General features: G+C 38.8%; 2 protein-coding genes across 2 annotated transcripts in view; both read right to left on the bottom strand.

Moving 5' to 3' along the window:
- LOC138958893 (uncharacterized) overlaps positions 1 to 21,019 on the bottom strand; it is a 205,020-nt gene that overhangs the window by 114,753 nt on the left and 69,248 nt on the right. The window lies entirely within an intron of this gene.
- LOC138958891 (uncharacterized) lies at positions 48 to 20,697 on the bottom strand. Its single transcript, XM_070330210.1, has 20 exons — positions 20,337 to 20,697; positions 19,176 to 19,283; positions 18,693 to 18,753; positions 16,567 to 16,618; positions 14,506 to 14,613; positions 14,172 to 14,220; positions 13,845 to 13,903; positions 12,464 to 12,499; positions 12,098 to 12,150; positions 11,737 to 11,797; positions 11,285 to 11,356; positions 10,046 to 10,102; positions 9,498 to 9,700; positions 7,704 to 7,749; positions 6,601 to 6,669; positions 5,746 to 5,805; positions 5,002 to 5,084; positions 4,409 to 4,475; positions 4,050 to 4,074; positions 48 to 3,044 (listed from the first exon to the last, which is right to left on the bottom strand). Exons 1-20 carry the CDS (start codon positions 20,371 to 20,373, stop codon positions 3,010 to 3,012), a joined length of 1,341 nt encoding a protein of 446 aa, XP_070186311.1. The 5' UTR covers positions 20,374 to 20,697; the 3' UTR covers positions 48 to 3,009.

Here is a 21,019-nt window from a genome sequence, read left to right as displayed (position 1 = left end):
TTTGTTACTTTAAATGGGAAAGGAGGGAAGTTGAACATTACACTTGATAATCTTTTTACAATTTATTCCAGTCATTAGCAGACCTTAATTGTTTTGGTGCTTTAAGCCTTTTCCATGAAAAACTACCATGACAAATATCTATACAGATATTTATAATAATTATTATGACTGGTGACTTGGTAACACGATACAATGTTCATGCAGGCGATTATATGACTTCTTACCAGCTTTTTTGTCAGCATATTCAAGGAATGGTACATGTAGTTTGTAAACTGGCCTGGAATACAAAAAAACCCATCTGTGGAATGCTTAAAAAATTAAGAAATAAAACATCTTTTTCTGTACACAGACGTAAAATAAACACGATACTTACTGCAAACACTTGATTAAAAGAACTACCAAAATGCAAAAATAACACCTTTTCAAATAAAAAAAGGTAACAAGAATAAATCACATTTCCAAAAAATAAGGAATAATCTATCACACACAAAAAACATGACAAAACTATCAAAGAGACAGTGTTGCTAAAATGCTTGACTGTTGAGAAACTTCAACAAAATATTGCACTGATCTGGTTTTTAGTTTATGTCCAAACAGATAGCAAGCTTTCACTTGGTAACAGTAAAATTAGAAAAATATTTCTTCACATAAAAGATTATTGCAAACAATTAGCCATTTTTTGCAGTGTTACAGGATACTGTGGCACACTCAACAAAATACTGAAAATATGTGAAATTATTAAATCCTGCCTTTCATTATACAGCTATTGCAAAGACAGACATTAAAAATATATCACACAAAACAGTCAAATCTTGATTCACAAAAAAAACTATGAGAGGTTCATAAGAGGTAATGAAAGATCCCCCAAAAGGTGTGTTATTGCGAGGACAAGGAGATAAATAAATATATACATGAACATGCACAAGCTAGAACAGAATACAACTGAAAATTGAGAAGCAAACAGATCTTTGAGGCTAAAATCTGTAAAAATTAAATTATTCTTATACAGAAAAAAAAGATTCTTTTATAAAAAAAAAAGTTCTGTTTATACCAGAAATCACAATTGAGCAGACACAACCAAAGAGAAATTGTGAGGAATTCTTTTGTGGTCAGATCCAAGTTAAAACAATTAGACATGTACATTGCCCATACTGTCTTTACCCTCTAATAATACCAGCTAAATCTGTATAACAGTATAGTAACAAAAGAGTCACCCCACAGAGAGAAAAGCAGACGTTTTCAACAAAAATAGACAATGTTCGGAAAAAACTCGGTCGTTTTTCTATGAGTTGTAAAAGAGTGAATACTCGTGTTTTTATTGAGGCAAACTTTCCCATGTGACATATTAGGCCAGTCACTAGCGAGGGGTGTGTCTGACACACGTGGACAAAGAGCACATGTGGAAAGTTTGACTCAATAAAAGCAAGAGTATTCACTTTTTCACAACCCATACAAACCTGAAAAAGTTATTTTTAGAGTTCACCTAATATTGCGCATCAGAATGCAAGTGTTATTTGTGCCTCAGAAGGCAAGCTCTAAGCCATTCGCTCAATTCTTAAAAGCGAACATATTTTCCACACGTTTACATGCACAAAACAAAAAATGTGAGAGTTGTTACAGCAAATTCAGAAATTAAGGTAGAACAGTAGCGTAGTTTAATTGTTACCATACAAGATAAAGCCATAAAGTCCTGTCTTGCGCTCAGGACATCTTTCTGTCTCATGTACCAACTGGCATGTCACAGCCTATGCAGAGTATGCCCTTTTGTATCATGCCTCCAGACATTTAAGAACTGAAGCATTCTTTTTTTTATCAACTGTGCAAACTATAACAGTATATGGGCTTCCCTATCCGTTTCACCGTCAGAAGGTTGAGAATAGTTTTGATGAAGTATACACAAAACATACACATAAACACAAATCACTTCCCAAAAGTTTGGTCCAATATTGCATCTTCAACACCAACTAGGCAAAATACATCAAGAACACATTCATGAGACAAAAAGCATAATTGTCCAACAAAGTGCGTCACTGATTCATCCATTACTGCGTATACCAAAATATACTTTTTTTTATTCATTGCACAAAGCAGTTTCAACATGGTGTATAATGGCAAAAGCCAGGGAAAACATTTCAACATGGAATGAGATATGAAGTGCACACAGTCAAAAGAGTATCAAGTGCAAAATGTTCACTTTAACTGGAATGTGACTAAAAATCCATCTGAAAAAAATGCATTTGCAGAAAGCCCTTTTGTGTCAAAACAGTCTCTTCTCCCTAATGCTGTCATTATCACTAACACAGACACATTCTAAAAGGGGGGGGGGGGGAAAAACAAAAAATGTTCCCCTGCAGAATATCATTCACGGCTGTGCATGAAAAAAGTCAAGTCTTCAGCCGGCCGTCAAAGACCCAGAAAAGTACAAAGACAGACTAGAGAAGTTGCACAGAGATCTTCTTCTTATAAAACAAACAAACCCATCAACAACAAGAACAACAAACAAACAAAACCCCAAAGATGATGATCAGATCTGAAAAATGTTAACACGAAACACACCCCAAACCATCAGATCATAACTGTAAGCAAGTGTGCATGATATTAATTCAGGTTGCTACATGTGAATTACCATCAAGAGCCAAACGTATGAACACTTTACACAAGTAAAAATGAAAAAATTGAAAAACACAGAGAAAAGCTTTGACATTATTTGCCCTTCTCTGTACAACCGACGACCCATGATAACTTATGTCCTTCCTCTTTGTTATCCAGACAATCAATAACACGGCCACGACATATACATGTACATTTCAAAATGCCCAGTACTGAATTATCCACAGATAAGAGAAACAGGCAGATACAGAGTGACAGTCAGAAGTCATTGTTAGCTAAACACGTCCACAAGTTCAGCGTTCTTGAAAAGCCAAGGAGATAATTGAGCACATAAGCAGACATGAAGACAATGTTTTGCAGAGAAGGATGGAGATCCCACTCAAGCTTTGGCTATTCTTCTTACAGGAACCACTGGGTCCTCTCAAAGCCTTGAGCTGTACAGAAATAATCAAACAAGAATCATAAACTATGCAACCACAACAACAACAACAATAAATTCATGAGAACTATATGAAACAAAAAAATAAATCAGTCAAAATTATCTATACATAGTTCTTGGCAGGATGGGGGAGAAATACATGTAGTACCAACCACTGCAGAAATACTTGATTTTTGTGTGTGATGAGACCAAAATGAGCTTTAATTCTGGTCTTCAGTGTAATCAAATAAACCTATCTCACATTCTCAGACACCCTTCACAGTTGGGTACAAACAGCACTGCCACTGTTACACGACACTTGAGATTGCCACAAGTTTTCAAACGTCGTATAGTTGTGTTCTTTTATTCTACGTCGCCCGTCTTCGCAGCAGCAGAAAACAACTCGTCAAATTGAGTTCGAGGATTTATTTAGCATTCCATACATACAACTGCTCATCGTAGCAGAACTCAAAGTAGAAGCTTTTTAACATACAAATCGCGCTGGCCTATATAGTAAATACTCAATCTCGAGAATATTCCAGACCGAACATGATACAACTAAAATTAGATGAACTGTCCATGGACTAGAATAGTGACATTCTCTGTGACGTACATCAAAAGTGCCGACGCACTTAATCCGAGCGAATGCCACGAACCCACGACTCAAAACAACGTGGTAAACAACTTGTTTTGACAGGACTAGAAAGTTCACCTGCATTCTCGTCCAAACATAAATATTGTGTTTACAAAATATAATATCGGTACTTTCCCACAAAGCACAAACAAGTCAACTACATGCAACACACAAAACCGAACCAAAGCTCAGCAACGGCAGCGTTTCCTATAACAGCCACACAGGTTCAAAAGAGAAACTCAGTATTAACTGTATACCTCACAAAGTCACAACCTAACTCTTTTAAAAACATAACTGAGATTACAGAAGCAAGTCTTATATTGAAAAATATGTACAGAATCTAAACAAGGAAAGAAATTTGATCGAATATATTTCAAAAACACTCACCAATGCTGCACAAGATGATTTTGGCCTGAAACAGTAGATGATCAATTTTCCAAAAAACTGTTTAAAAGATTTTTATTTGTAGCATATTGTCATGCAATGCAACACAAAGAACACATTGCCTCTCTTATTTTCACCTAAATTCTGTTGTCGAACAAGAAAATAAATTATAAAGCATCATAGAGTCAGAGAGGCATTCAGCTATTTCTCTTTAGGATACACTTTTTAACTAAAGCTCCCATTTCAACATTCATAACTGACATATCATATATACTCCAGTGTGTGATTTGGTATTTCCGTACACATAAAATGACAAGGAAATTGTGAGATAACACAACAATCCAGAAGTGCATAGAACTCACCTCATCAGCATGTTCACTTTCAAAGATGTGACACTGGAAGTTCTTGGCAAGGTTGCAAGTGGTATCGCTGAAATAATACAAAGAATTGCACCAACTTTAAATTCATTCATGGAATTAAAAACATACATCTGCTGCCCATATGTGAGCCTGCAAGGGAAAACCAGGCTAAATGGGAACATTTGTACTTTTTACTTTTTGAAATGATATGATATGAAACTTCAGACTTTGACAAACATTTAAAAAAACCACCAGATTTGATCTAACTGTAATAGTTTTTTTCCCATTGCTGTTTTGAAACACACAGGTGAAATCCTTTTGGGATGATGAAGTTGGATGATCAATAAAGCGATTTAGCAGTAAATCTGAAGATTGATAATTTTATCCCTTCTGACCTATTCCCATTGTAGGTGAAAATATCTTGCTGCGTCTTCAGCCGGTTTTCTCATGCAGGCTCACATAATATTCAAATTTGATTTTGTCATAACTTTTGTTTTTAATCTTTCCTATGTATGTATATTGTAGATGAAGAATAAATGCCCACATATTATAATATATTGATATACCAGGCTCTGCTGAACATGATTAAAACTCACCCTGCGATATAGGCAAAGTAGTTCATAAAGTCAGTGCGGCGGCCGCAAGCAGACACCTCCGTGTATGAATGTTCCATCAGCAACTGCAAATGGGTTCGGTAGTTAAAACAGAGCTTACAAATCGTCAGTGGCCTTCGAAGACCTCGTATCTTCAAAATCATAGTTCTGAGATAATGAGTGTTTTAAAAATCAAATTCCTCTTCACCAGATCAAAACGTGTAGATACGAGGTTTTCACTTTTTTGTTTTGAACTTTTTTGTTTTGAATTTAAGGAACAATTACGAGGATTTTCAACAGACTCGCAGGGATTCAAACAGACAATATGAGGTTTTCCTGCTAATGTCGCTAATGTCTCAACACCCAACGGCAATACGAGGTTTTTAAAATCAGGGGAAAAAGACCTTTGCAAAATAGATAGAGTTACAAGCTTTTCACAGATGATAGGAAAAAAATCAAGGGACGGAACCATGCAAAAATCCGAAAATCGGGAAAATGTAAGTTACGAGGTCTTTGAAGGCCACTGACGAAATGCTGTTAAAATGAAGGCCATATTACATGTATTAAGAAAAGTATTTCATGTACCGTATAAGGTATCCTCTAGAAATCTTAAAACCCATGCATTAATTTGGTTGTTTTTGCTTTTCTCTTTGAACGTGTCAGCATGCAATTCACAAAGTACCTGCATAACAACAGTCAAATGTTAATGAGAGGGAAAAAGAATCTGCAAAAAAGAACAAGACTTACCTTTCCATCTGACTTTTTAGTCACCACAATACTTGTCTCTGTTGTGGAGATGGTCACCACCTGATGAGGGATACAAACCAAAATCAAACAACTACAGTGGAACCCCACTTTTAAGACCTGGCTTTTCAGATTTTGTGTTTATTTCTTTAAATTTACCTCCCTTTAAAGACTCCCTCCTTTTTAAGACCCGATTTTCTAAGATGTTTGAGATCCTAGCATATAACCACGTCATGTCCCATACAGACACCGGTTCTGGGGACAGAAAAATCAAGTTAGCATAGCGATGTTTGAGATCTTAAAAGGGGGGTTAACTATTTTGAATAGCAAATTACATAACTTTTAAATACCCGTGTGACTTGGAATAATAGGCCGTGAAAAGTAGGATATGCGCCGAAATGGCTGCGATCTGCTGGTCGATGTGAATGCGTGATGTATTGTGTAAAAAATTCCATCTCACACGGCATAAATAGATCCCTGCGCCTTGAGTCCGAGTCTGGAGATACGCGCGCGATATAAGACTTCATATAACATAAATGACCCTCACAAAATCACTCATTACAGCAAATATGAACATATCACGTGTGACAAGTAATAACAAGTAATAACTCACAAGACAGTGGAGTCCATGTATTGAATGTGTGCATGCCATACTCCCCTTTTGTATGGTCACCAAGTTTTAAAATTCCAGTTTGTTTCTCTGAATTAGTGAATAGTAGGATTTGTGTAAAAAATTGTATGTACATTTTTCTTTCTCTCATTGTATACATGTACATTCCTAATTGTATACACTGCTGTGAGCTCTTATGAGAAAGGGGTATTAATGTGTTCATTATTATCATTATCATCATTATTTACCTCCTCCAGCTTGTTAGGATTGTTGACAATGGCCCCCACAGCATCATGAATGCGATCCACACGGCCGTCCTGCAGTGTCAAATATCAACTTTTATTTCCATTCAGTTCCTCTCAACATTTTGCACACAAATATGTGAACTCATTTCATTTTCATTTTCAAAGAACTCACTTACAAACATTTGAAAAGACAATCAACAGGTCAAACTTCATGCACATGCATCTTTGTGATGATTTTATCCACAAAACCATTCACACAGTAAAATCAGCCCGTCTAATTAATATTTTCAGTGTCAGTTTAACCGAAACAGCTTAGCAAATGCCTGGTAAAAGATCAACTTGGCAGATGTTTACAGTGGTACCTGCAATGAAAGAACACGTTTGGGACCACACAAAAGTGTCTCTACATTGCAGATGTTCTTTCCAGGCAGGTGGCCGAGTGGTAACGCACTTGCGCTCGGAAGCGAGAGGTTGCGAGTTCGACCCTGGGTTAGGGCGTTAGCAATTTTCTCCCCCCTTTCCGAACCTTGGTGGTGGGTTCAAGTGCTAGTCTTTCGGATGAGATGAAAAATCGAGGTCCCTTCGTGTACACTACATTGGGTGTGCACGTTAAAGATCCCACGATTGACAAAAGGATCTTCCCTGGCAAAATTGTATAGGCATAGATAAAAATGTCCACCAAAATACCCGTGTGACTTGGAATAATAGGCCGTGAAAAGTAGGATATGCGCCGAAATGGCTGCGATCTGCTGGCCGATGTGAATGCGTGATGTATTGTGTAAAAAAAAATCCATCTCACACGGCATAAATAAATCCCTGCGCCTTGAATATGTGCGCGATAAAAATTGCATTAAAAAAATTAAAAAAAAAAATCCCTGCGCTTAGAACTGTACCCACGGAATACGCGCGATATAAGCCTCATATTTATTGATTGATTGAGGTATATTTTGGTCTGAAGCTCCAAACCCATGCATGGGACACCAGGTGTCCTTTATTGGGAGGTATCCTCTCATCAGAGGGGCCTCATATCGCAGACACTATAGTATTAAGTATGTATGTTGATACAACTATATGGCTGAGGTTCAGACTGGTAAGTGGAAACTTACACCCTTCAAGATGTGTACGCCTCTGTAGATCACCTCATAAGCTGCTCTGAAACAGTGAAAAAACTGAATGAGTATCAAATGTACAAAATGATTGACTTTGATTGCAAATAATATTGAAAAATCTTGTTCGCCCTTACTTTCTAATTGTAATAGTCCAACCAACACAGTTCAGTAACACTAACTGTTTCACCTGAGCTTGAAACACTCCAGGAACCAAGGAGAAGTCAAAGCTTCTTATTTTCTGCCAACAACTTATATTCTTATAAAAGCTGCACCTTAATTACCGTATTTTTCGGACTATAAGGCGATACTTTTTTCATTTATTTTTTCACTTAAAATCGTGGGGTCGCCTTATACACGACGTGGCCTTATTCTCGGATAAAATAGGTTTCACGAGCACTGTCAACTTGAAATCAATGAGCAACTAACAACCATTTAAGTGAACACAATTCAAGCAATGTTGATCGCCGAAAACGAGTGACGATTGAGGTACCGCTGATCTTCTTCCCTGACTTTCTGTTTGAAACAGTGTTTCGTGCCGATTTTGAGCGGTCACCATGTTTGATCATTGATGTTTTTTGTTTTGTTTTTTCCTACGTACCATGTTTTTCCTCATTTTTTATATTTAGTCAAGTTTTGACTAAATATTTTAACATCGAGGGGGAATCGAAACGAGGGTCGTGGTGTATGTGCGTCTGTCTGTCTGTCTGTGTGTGTGTGTGTGTAGAGCGATTCAGACTAAACTACTGGACCGATCTTTATGAAATTTGACATGAGAGTTCCTGGGTATGAAATCCCCGAACGTTTTTTTCATTTTTTTGATAAATGTCTTTGATGACGTCATATCCGGCTTTTCGTGAAAGTTGAGGCGGCACTGTCACGCCCTCATTTTTCAACCAAATTGGTTGAAATTTTGGTCAAGTACTCTTCGACGAAGCCCGGGGTTCGGTATTGCATTTCAGCTTGGTGGCTTAAAAATTAATTAATGACTTTGGTCATTAAAAATCTGAAAATTGTAAAAAAAAATAAAAATTTATAAAACGATCCAAATTTACGTTTATCTTATTCTCCATCATTTGCTGATTCCAAAAACATATAAATATGTTATATTCGGATTAAAAACAAGCTCTGAAAATTAAATATATAAAAATTATTATAAAATTTTTTTTTTCGAAATCAATTTAAAAACACTTTCATCTTATTCCTTGTCGGTTCCTGATTCCAAAAATATATAGATATGATATGTTTGGATTAAAAACACGCTCAGAAAGTTAAAACGAAGAGAGGTACAGAAAAGCGTGCTATCCTTCTCAGCGCAACTACTACCCCGCTCTTCTTGTCAATTCCACGTGCACTGCCTTTGCCATGAGCGGTGGAGTGACGATGCTACGAGTATACGGTCTTGCTGCGTTGCATTGCGTTCAGTTTCATTCTGTGAGTTCGACAGCTACTTGACTAAATGTTGTATTTTCGCCTTACGCGACTTGTTTTTCTTTCATGCCGTCGCCTTATGCACGACACCATCGCCTTATCCATGGCATCGCCTTATTCTAGGATTTTTTCAGTTTTATTTTTAAAAGTAGGGGGTGCGCCCTATACACGGCAGCGCCTTATAGTCCGAAAAGTACGGTAGTAAAAAAAAACCAAAAAAACTGGGCAAATTCCCCAAGTTGCAAGTAGGAGTATTTTCAACATCCAATCCCCATCACCCTTTTGCTTCCCGTTACCCCCACCCTCCTATCACATCCCCATCCCCAACCTCTGCACTTCTAATTTTGAAATCCATCTGCTTACTTTCCGTCGGGTCCATGCACAGGAATCTCGTCTTGCTCTTCCTCTGGTAGCAGAGCGTGTAAGGGTTTTCTGTTTTTGCCTGGGCTTCCGTCTGCTTCTTGCTTCTTGACACGCGCCCTGTGTCGCGGAGTGACCAGGATGATGTCAGCTTTACGCAGAAGCTTGGACACGTGACGATGGATATGGCCGTAGGAATCTTTAGCCTGGAAAATGTAGATGAAATGTTGAATTTCAAAATTGTCCTTTCCAAGGGAGCACAGATATCATTACTGCAAACGAATGACAACAAATATTGATTCTTTGGGCAGCTTTCTTCTCAATATATTTAACCTGAAAGTGGTGCTTGTTCTAAGGAAAATGCCTGTTATCCCATTATGTACAAATGTTTCTGATTAGACATTATGTCTGTAAAGCAAAATGTATTAACTTAACATTCCAGGTATGAAAGCAAGCATATCAGACCAACCCGGAATGAATACAACGGCCTCAACAATTCAGTTATTCACACACAACAAAATAATTTCAGTTAGATAATATTTCACACTAACCTTGATAAAACTGGCATACACTGGAATTCCTCTGTATAGCTGGAAGAGTTCCTTCACCTGAGAAAAACATAAGAAGATATTGATCTGACCTGATATCGATCCGTTCAATTGATCAAATCAAGTTAATATTGTTGTATCAGTGTTCATGCACACACTGGAAAGTTTCAGATTTCAATGAACATTAAGCTCCACCTGAATAAAAAACAAGAAGAGCAAACGCTCGATCGAGTCACTTTCGCAGTTCTGAATATTATATGAGGCATCAGATGGACAGGAAGAAATTGCTATTCACAACACAATGAGTCACGTTCACATAAAATTTGAGCCCGGTCACTTTTATAGTTTCCGAGAAAAGCCCAACGTTAAGTTGTGTGTTGCCGAACAGAAAAGGCTAGTTATCTCCCTTGTTTTTCTGATAACGTTCGTAAAAGGCTACAGATGTAAATACTTTGATGTAAAGAATAATCCTACAAAGTTTCAATCACATCCGATGAACTTTGTCAAAGATATAAAATGTCTAATTTTTCCTTTGACGCTGACCTGTGACCTTGAAAAAGGTCAAAGGTCAACGAAACCATCGTTAAAGTGTAGAGGTCATTGGAGGTCACGACTAAACAAAATATGAGCCCGATCGCTTTGATAGTTTCCGAGAAAATATAAAATGTCTAATTTTTCCTTTGACGCTGACCTGTGACCTTGAAAAAGGTCAAAGGTCAACGAAACCATCGTTAAAGTGTAGAGGTCATTGGAGGTCACGACTAAACAAAATATGAGCCCGATCGCTTTGATAGTTTCCGAGAAAAGTCCAACGTTAAGGTGGTGTCTACGGACGGCCGGCCGGCCGGCCGGCCGGACAGACTAACACTGACCGATTACATAGAGTCACTTTTTCTCAAGTGACTCAAAAATCATAAAAAAGTCAGAGCTAGCTCTGTAAGTCAATTAACATGAATCAACATACTGATCTGGTAGAGTGTACTTGTTCATTTTGTATGTAAACTAGCAGACGATGAGTCTGAAAATCAGTACCCGCGGCCATACGCAGGATACCGCAAATTTAGCGCGACCCGGGACACGCTCTTTTCAGGTTTAGTGGGTCACGGGATCCCCTTCAAGAATTTATAGGATTTTTTTCCGGGCTCTAGTGAGTATAGGAGGCAGGGACGCACAGTTTCGGGAGCCCTGTCTTTATAAGAATTAAATCAATATGGTAGAGAGCAAATTCAGATGTGGATTTACCTTGCTTTTTCTAGCTCCTTTCAAGCAGTGGCCAAACATCTCATCCACTATGTCTCCCACTTGCACCTTGTTCTACATGAAAATATGCACAGTGTAAACACTCACCACAAAAATGTATCATGTAAATACTCCGGATTTTACAATTCAAATAAAAGTAGAAATTACTGCATTATATATACCCCAAAAGGCTAAAAGTAATCACCAGTTCAGTAAAACAATTGTAAGTACATGTAGTTACTCTATATCCAATGAAACAATTATGACTGCATCTGAAAACTAACTTTGATAAATGTATACTCAGGAAGCTCAAAATAATGTGTTATATACTTTATTACTATGTGTCACTTCATCAAGTTCATGTATATATACTTTTAGATGAACAATTCATAAAAAAAAGATGTCTCGAAAACAACTGCATGCAATATGAGAACGCTTTCGGAAACAACACTCACATCTTCAGCAGCCACACCTCCCTTCTCCACCTCAGTCACAATCAAATGTTCATCCACAGACCTGTGACAAAAAATATATGAATAAAAAAACCCAGCCAGACAGACTGGCACACACACACACACACAAATGCTCACACACGAACACACACACACACGTATGATACCTGTTCCACCTCAATGCATTAAGCACATTTAATGTCCTGACATACAGCTGTTACCATATGATTTCACACTTAAACCTGTCTTGTGAAAAGGCAAGGCCTCATTACACTCCAGGTACACGTAACATTAAATTCACCCGCATAAATGTGAAAGAAGACAGCATTTCAATGACTAGATATAACTGGTACAGCATACTTACTGGAACTGGATTCCAAGAACATCACACGGCACAAACTCAAAGTCTCTGAGTTCCTGTACAGAAAAAGGAAACCAAAAAGGGGCAACAGTTAATACACTTTCAGTAAATCATTCCATGGAAGTACACCTATATCCTTTCAACAAGCTTGACACGTCTTTCTCTGGATTTTGTTGACAGATCAGATCTTCCACAATTTGATCTGAATGGCAAGTTTTAATGTCTACCGGTACTTGCTAATGTATCAGTAATGCCATGCCGCTCACAATGGCTGTCACATTCAGTAACATGCAGGCAACAACTGATTTAATAATGAGACTGGACTGCATACAACTTGAAAGCAATGCATCATTAAAGAACAAAACTTACCGCTAGTTCCCATGTCTCATCCAAGAAGCTGGCGTTCTGAAAAGGGACAAGAATTTCAAATTTATGGCAAGGATAACTGATGTCGTTTTCATTGAAAGGAAAAAGAGAAAAGACAGGCACCACTAGGTAGCAGGTTACAACACGAGAGGGTTTATATATGGCTTGTATTTTAGTCAAGACCCAGCGGATGAATATTCCCCCTGGGTCTTGACTGAAATACAAGCCATATACAAAATCACGAGTGTTGTAACCTGTATATCCCATGAAGATCTAAAAGACAAAGTGTGACGAAAACATCAAGCTTTAGTTGTCTGTTCAGATGAGGCACTGAGGGCTTAACCTCTGCACATACCTTATTCTAAAGGCACACCTGTTGATCTATGTCAAGTCGGTGCATAATGGTGGCTTGGCTGTCCCCGTCAGTTGAAAGCCTCTTACACGGATTTGACTGAATACCTAGTGGTTACACACGCATCTCCTGAGATCTTGGACACCTTCATCGTCTATAGGGCCTACTGCGCCGCAGAAGAGCTAGAAATACTCGCAAAATGCATTAAACAGCTTGTCCAGAGAACAATTGTAGTCGATGATGTACCGATAAGGGCGTGTGTACCGAAAAAAGCACACCTGTAACTTCACATGAGCATAGCCTGAACATATTAGCAGTGTTGGTCGGACAGACTGGGTTTTTAACGATTCCCGGCTAGTTTGACAACGAGCGCACACACTCACACACACACGGCTTGTCATGTTGATCACAAGAGAGAAATAGAACAGCGAATAGAAGGAAACAGATAACAGATTACGTCCCCAGAATATGACGCGATGGACGACAGACGTCATGAAATCTATGACGCTGTGATGATAAGTCTCGGCAAGTCGAGACTAAAACTCAGCTATAGCACTGAACGACTCTTGCACAAGTTCTCAAAAGCGTGGTAACCCCTTGCACATCCGGTCGACAGGTACATGTGCATTTTGAAATGTCAAGGACGACAGAAAGTAGAGCCAGCTATGATGTATTTCGTGCACCCTTATTTATCCACTATTTTATGTGTTATAAGAGTGCAATTGTTACATCATAGATGTAACAAGAGAACAATTGAAACACAAGAAATATACCTAGAGTACATTTACAGAGACAAAGAAGGGAGGTCATGGGATATATATTTCTGATGTTTTATATATATATGGACATATCTCATTAAAACTGATCTTATGCTGGTCATAAAATGTGAACTTTTTAAGACAACAGTTTAATAAGTGAAGAAAAGCCAATATGAAAGGTGCAGATCAATGCAACATCTTGTATCAACTTTGTGGAATATAGCTGAAATCTGCATGAAATATGAAGAAAAGCTTATTTCTTTGTTTGGCTGACCTTGAGATTCAGCCTGAAGGTGATCCTCTGCACTTCTTCCAGTAAAGACAGGAAAATTTCTGAAACAGCAATGATGACAGGTGTCAATAAATATACAGATCAACAGCTAGACAACACATTTTCTATGGAGAATTTCAGTTTCCATCATGACAATGATTTTTTGGTACATATATAACATAAATCTTACTTTAATACGAATGTCAGTTATCTTTAGGTATCAGTTATCAAGCATTTTCAACTATTTATGTTTATTATGGTTCTAAGTCTCATTGCACTGGAAAAGTGGCACTCTCCAACCTATACTATACAGTACATGTATTTGCTTACCTGTGAGTATGTCGTCACGCAGAATTGATAAGCAAGGGTCATAGTGAGTCTGAAAGTTAAGAAAAATCTTAATGCATGATATTCACCTGGAACAGAGAGTCAATTTAGGCATACTATAGGTGCTGCACATAAGAGTTACTAAACCTTAAAGGCTTAAAGTTATTATTCATAGACACTTTAAGTATAAACCAACTTATTTCTTTTTTACCATATGTAAGTGTACACTATGGTTTTACTCTGACAAGAAACAAAGAAAGACAGACACATACACACAGATACATGAAGCACAAGTTCCATCTAGTCCGCTAATATTCTGCATTATAGAAAGTCTCACATTCAGCACAACAGTGTCTCCCCTCAGCAGTCGCACCACAGCAGCAAGTTGGTTCTTCACCAGACATGCACGAATGAACAGTCGACCCCGACCCTGGTCAGTCATCGTCTGGGGAAAAAGTTTATATTTTGTATTACAGTATAAGCATATACTCACATAAAGGTTTACTACAGTGAAACCTCCTATAACGACCCCTCCTAAAAACGACCCCCTCCCTTTGCCGACCGATTTCCTGGGCACAGATGCCTTTTACACTGAAACTAACCTCCGAATGGTGACGCCCTCATTTTTAAGATGACTGACTTATGAACAAAGGGTCAATAATGACTTTCAACTTATTACCAGTGAGTGTCAAAGTTCGTAATTATTCAGCACACGCGGCCCTCTTTAGTCACACAGACCGTCATGGGCAAGGTGTGATAGTCAGCGGTCGGTAGTGCATGCAAATCTAGAAGCCTGTGGCTGTCCCCATCTCACTTTTTGCTTTCACTGGGTGAGGGGGGGAGGGGGGAGGACAGAAAAGGGGTGGGAGTCTGAACAACAACAACTCAATAATGAAAGAGTGGATGCTGCTCTGCTTGCAAACCGGCTAGCACTCTTTTCGCTTGTTTGTTTGTGAATGTCTTAGGTGATTGTGTGCTTGCCTACTGAGTGAATAAATCATCCTGAATGAACATTTACAACACTTCTCTTGATTTGAGTTTCTGAGGTGTTTTCTGTCAAAGTGTTCTGTCTTAGTTTATGTTCATTTTAAATTGTTGAGAGTTGGTTTTAACATGGTGACTCCAACAACAGAACGAAAACTGTTGACGCTAAAAAATAGTAAGGCATAGAGAAAAGCAACAAAGGTGAAACCGCAAACGGAATCGCAAAAAGTCTGGGAGTGGGTTAATCCAGATTAAGTCAATAATCAAAGACAAGGAGTCTATTCCAAAAAGGTGTTAAAGCTTAGAAAGCTGTGTCAGAAAACATTTGAAAAGAAATTATTGCCAGTCCCCTGTGACGAAACTCTACCCTCAAATTCCCAATAAAGACCCCTCTTTTACGACCGATTTTTCTGGAAATTGTCAATGTCGTTAGTGGGAGGTTTTACTGTATTAGCATGAACCTAAAACTGTCCAGTGAAGTTGAGAGAAAAACGTGTGACTGTACGGACACAGACCTAGATACTCCCGCATAATCTGTGACACATGTGCTGATGCACACCCACTCACCCACAGAGAATAATGGCTATAATGAGACAGATAAATGATATATATAAATAATCATGCTTGAATAGTAATCAATAACAATGACATGCAAACAGACCCTGAACACCGTTTCTGCCTCCAGTATACACCTTTTTGCCTTTTTTGGCAAAGTCCAGTAAATAGTAGATGCCAGGTTATTACATCTACAGTATCAGCATTAACCTAACATTTTCAGTAAAAGTGAGAGAGAAAAAGTGTCACTTTGCGGACACAGACCTAGGCACTTCCGCACAATCTGTGACCTAACATACAAAACACATGTGCATGCACACGCACTTACACACAGAGAACTTCTTCTTCTTCTTCTGCGTTCGTGGGCTGAAACTCCCACATACACTCGTGTTTTTTGCACGAGTGGAATTTTACGTGTATGACCGTTTTTTACCCCGCCATTTAGGCAACCATACGCCGTTTTCGGAGGAAGCATGCTGGGTATTTTCGTGTTTCTATAACCCACCGAACTCTGACATGGATTACAGGATCTTTTTCGTGCGCACTTGGTCTTGTGCTTGCGTGTACACACGGGGGTGTTCGGACACCGAGGAGAGTCTGCACACAAAGTTGACTCTGAGAAATAAATCTCTCGCCGAACGTGGTGACGAACTCACGCTGACAGCAGCCAACTGGATACAAATCCAGCGCGCTACCGACTGAGCTACATCTCCGCCCGCACAGAGAACAATCAATGGCTAATGAGACACATAAATGACAGACATGCTTGACAATGGTATCATATGCTATTGTGCGTAAATATAAATAATCAATAACAGGCAAGGAGAACTTGAACACCGTTTCTCCACAATGTACACACCTTTTTGCATTCTTTGGCAAAGTCAAGTAAATGGTAGATGCCAGGCCCCGCCCTGCATACAGAAAAGAAATTGCATCAGCAAATTCTAATGGTAAAATATAGTGTTTGTAGCTAATTAAGTAACAGAAGTATCTAACATTTTTGTCAGAAATAAAGTGGACTTCACATGATTTCATACCAAACTGTCCAAAGACATGCAAGTTCCTAATCAATTCCTAGCTTGATCAAAATGTCCACATCAAACACAAAAACAGATGAATATGAATTAATAACAATTAAGTAGAAGTGCAATGCCAAGGCACTACATACCCCCCGCGAAGGACAAATTCTCTCTCTCTCTCTCTCTCTCTCTCTCTCTCTCTCTCTCTCACACACACACACACACACACACCCCAAGTCATACACACACACAAGCACACTCACACACACACATTGACTCGCACAAATCTCTTATACACAAAACACACTCATACACACATAGACGGACACACACATCCTTGCAAACACACACACACACACACACACACACACACACACACACACACACACACACACATCTATATATATATACGACTTGTGTCTGTGTGTGTGTCTGTGTGTTTGTGTATCTGTGTATTTGTGTATTTGTGTATTCGCCATGCACGGCCAAAGTTCTCGATGGATCTGCTTCAAATTTGGTGGGCATATTCAGGTTGACCCGGTACAGGACACAACCTGGTCGATATTTCAACACGTGCTCTCAGCGCGCAGCGCTGAACCGATTTTGGTTCCACCTCAGCTACCCGGGCCCCCATACCGACACACCATAGCCGCTACACCACATCACAACGCCAAAGTTCTCGGTGGATCTTTTTCAAATTTGGACACCGTATTCAGCTACACCCCGGACACAATATCATCGATGAGATATTTCAACACGTGCTCTCAGCGCGCAGCGCTGAACTGATTTTGGTTTTTGTGTTCATTTCACCATTATAAGTAACTCTTCCTTATCTTCTCCAGTGTTTGGCGTTTATCTCCCTTCCTTCGCGTGGCTTTCCCGTTCAGTTGTAAGTTACTACTATTTTTAGAATGTCACTGCGCTGTCCACTGCGCTGTCCACAACGCTTCCCTTGCACCCGTAAGTTGTTCTTACTGTCAAAGTGAAAAGGTCGAATCAATTTATAGCCACGCGAAAAATACACTCTCACCTATCTCTATATATTTATAGATACAGATATATGCATATATATATACGGCTTCTCTGTGTGTGTGTGTGTTTGTGTGTGTGTGTGGGCAAAAACCTGTGTATTGTAGAGTTCTGTTTGTGATGTGGTCTAGCGGCTTTTGTCTGTCTGTATGTTCTGGCATGTGAGAAGCCACAGCAGATAATATAGGGCTAAGAAATAAGCTCTAAAATTCTCAATCCCGTTTGACAGGACTTCGCCTTCAAAGGTGATTGTGGTGAACCGCAACGCTGTCTGTCTCTGTCTCGCGCCCTTCACCCCAAATTCCCGATTTGAGATACTGTTTTTAGAATGTCACTGCGCTGTCCAGAACGCTTCCCTTGCACCCGTAAGTTGTTCTTACTGTCAAAGTGAAAAGGTCGAATCAATTTATAGCCACGCGAAAAATACACTCTCACCTATCTCTATATATTTATAGATATAGATATACATATATATATATATGGCTTCTCTGTGTGTGTGTTTGTGTGTGTCATCAAAGACATTTATCAAAAAAATGAAAAAAAACGTTCGGGGATTTCATACCCAGGAACTCTCATGTCAAATTTCATAAAGATCGGTCCAGTAGTTTAGTCTGAATCGCTCTACACACACACACACACACACACACACACACACACACAGACACACGCACATACACCACGACCCTCGTTTCGATTCCCCCTCGATGTTAAAATATTTAGTCAAAACTTGACTAAATATAAAAAGGAAGGACATGCAAATTAAATGAATGAAAGTAAAGATCTTAACAATGCTCATAAAATAAAATAAAAACCCAATCCATTAGTAGCATATTCTCTGAGGAAGCATGAATTTATCTTTTTACAGTTGACTTTTAGTTTTACCATGATTTCAAAAAAGCATCTATTAGTATTACAGTCTATACTGACAAATACTCACCGAGGTGACAATTTCAGAAGGACTGTCCAGTAGTCAACTTTGTTGAACCAGGACCCATGTCCTGTAATTACATAAAACAAAATTAAACTCATATATATATATATATAAAATTATAATACATACTTGTAGAAAAAAATACATACACTGATACAGTGTACAAGAACATTCGACAAGAATGCACATGTACATCTGACTCAAGGTACCTTCCTACATTAACTATCAAAAATCTATTCAATGGTTTAAATCTGACAAAGCCATGAGCTAATTCCTTCCACATGCATACCATGACTCGATCAACACTGAATAGTTGTTTATTGTAGAGAATGTGAGTTTTCTAAATTCTACTGAATTAATTTCTAATGACAATTTCATATACAGCAATTACTAGTATCTATATAACCATTAGTAATCATCTATCACCTGTACTACATGTGCATTTTATTATAATTATGTAAGAACTGTTTTTAATGTATCATGACTTACGAAGCAAGCCAAGGCGGAAGATGTCTTCAACAATCTGGCACAAAGGGTGCAGTTTCAGGTTTGAGTCCCTGATACAGCCCACCTCTCTGTGAAGTTCAAGCACCGAGACTGTAGAAAACAAGCAAACACATATCTACATTATACAACATGCAGCCAATGTTAGTAATATTACTGCAGTGGATCCCCCTTTTTAAGGCCTCAAGAAATCTAAGAAAATCTGCAGGTCCTAAAAAGGAGAAATTTTTAAAATAGAGGTACATTTACAGACATTATGAACAGAAAATGTGAGAAAACAAGGTCTTAAAAAGGAGGAAGTTTTAAAATAGAGGTACATTTACAGACATTATGAACAGAAAATGTGAGAAAACAAGGTCCTAAAAGAAAATCTGCAGGTCCTAAAAAGGAGACGAAAAACCGAGGTCCCTTCGTGTACACTACATTGGGGTGTGCACGTTAAAGATCCCACGATTGACAAAAGGGTCTTTCCTGGCAAAATTGTATAGGCATAGATGAAATGTCCACCAAAATACCCGTGTGACTTGGAATAATAGGCCGTGAAAAGTAGGATATGCGCCGAAATGGCTGCGATCTGCTGGCCGATGTGAATGCGTGATGTATTGTGTAAAAAAATTCCATCTCACACGGCATAAATAAATCCCTGCACCTTGAATATGCGCGCAATATAAATTGCATAAAAATAAAAATAAAAGAAAAGAAATATATATATCCCTGCGCTTAGAACTGTACCCACGGAATACGTGCGATATAAGCCTCATATTGATTGATTGATAATAGAGGTACATTTACAGACATTATGAACAGAAAATGTGAGAAAACAATGTCTTAAAAGAGTGTTTTTACTGTACTGTCTTATTCTGTGTTTAGGGAGTATTCATTATCTCAGTCTGTGAAGACATGTGTGGATACATCATATGGGGTTGGCGCATCTTGTACCATGAATGTTACACTGGCTAATAACCCTGAACGATGCCAAGAAACTGAACTAACCGCAGCTCATGTAAACCAGTAGCCTGATATTAGTAATGACACTTACTTGGGGATGGTCAACAACAACAAAATCAATGAAGGATTTTCGAGATTCGTCAAGCTACACACTATCATTCATTTTCAGTACACACAAACCAAGTAAGCCAATGTCACCTTTCAACAGCTTGAGCAGAGGATGCGACACAGACATGGTGAGATATTATTCCCTGGAGCCCAAAGCATCCAAAACACAGTCGATGACTCGTGTTGACATTCAACAGACTTCAGCCTCCGAGAGGACAACTCTGTGCGATGTCCAATGAATCACAGCTGTTTACGTGACAATTCGCCGTTCGATGCAAGGGCAAACACAAGTATTGTGCAGATCCGTGGTCAAGAGCAATTCTAGGCGACACCCCTGACATTAAGCGATCAAAGGCACGGCACAAATTCGGAAGACATTGTCAGCGGAGGCCAGTGTTTTGCTTCTGGCATCGCCACCGTTTAGAACTGTCTCGTCTCCAAAATTTATGATTCGTCGGCAGAGGGGAAGTCACTCGGGATTTTTGTCAATGAATGACAACCGCGATAGCTCAGTGGTCTGCTCTCACAGTGTCAGGATCAGGATCAGGATCGATACATTGCAGGAACCTTCTCAGGTTATCATCGCAACGGAAACGAGAGAGCGCAACCCCTCAAAATTTAAAATCTTAATAAAAGGGTTTAATTTTTCCTAGCCTATTTTCTTTTTCTAGGGAGGTCAGTTTGTGGGGCTGGGGGGGCGGTTGAAGCCGGAGCAGGTGGCATCCGAGTGACACTCCCAGCCTTCCCCCACGCGCATTCATCATTCAAAGAGA

Source organism: Littorina saxatilis, linkage group LG2, assembly GCF_037325665.1.
Source record: "Littorina saxatilis isolate snail1 linkage group LG2, US_GU_Lsax_2.0, whole genome shotgun sequence".
NCBI lineage: Eukaryota > Metazoa > Mollusca > Gastropoda > Littorinimorpha > Littorinidae > Littorina > Littorina saxatilis.
Note: the sequence above shows the minus strand (reverse complement) of the source record. Positions and strands in the feature narration are given on the sequence as shown.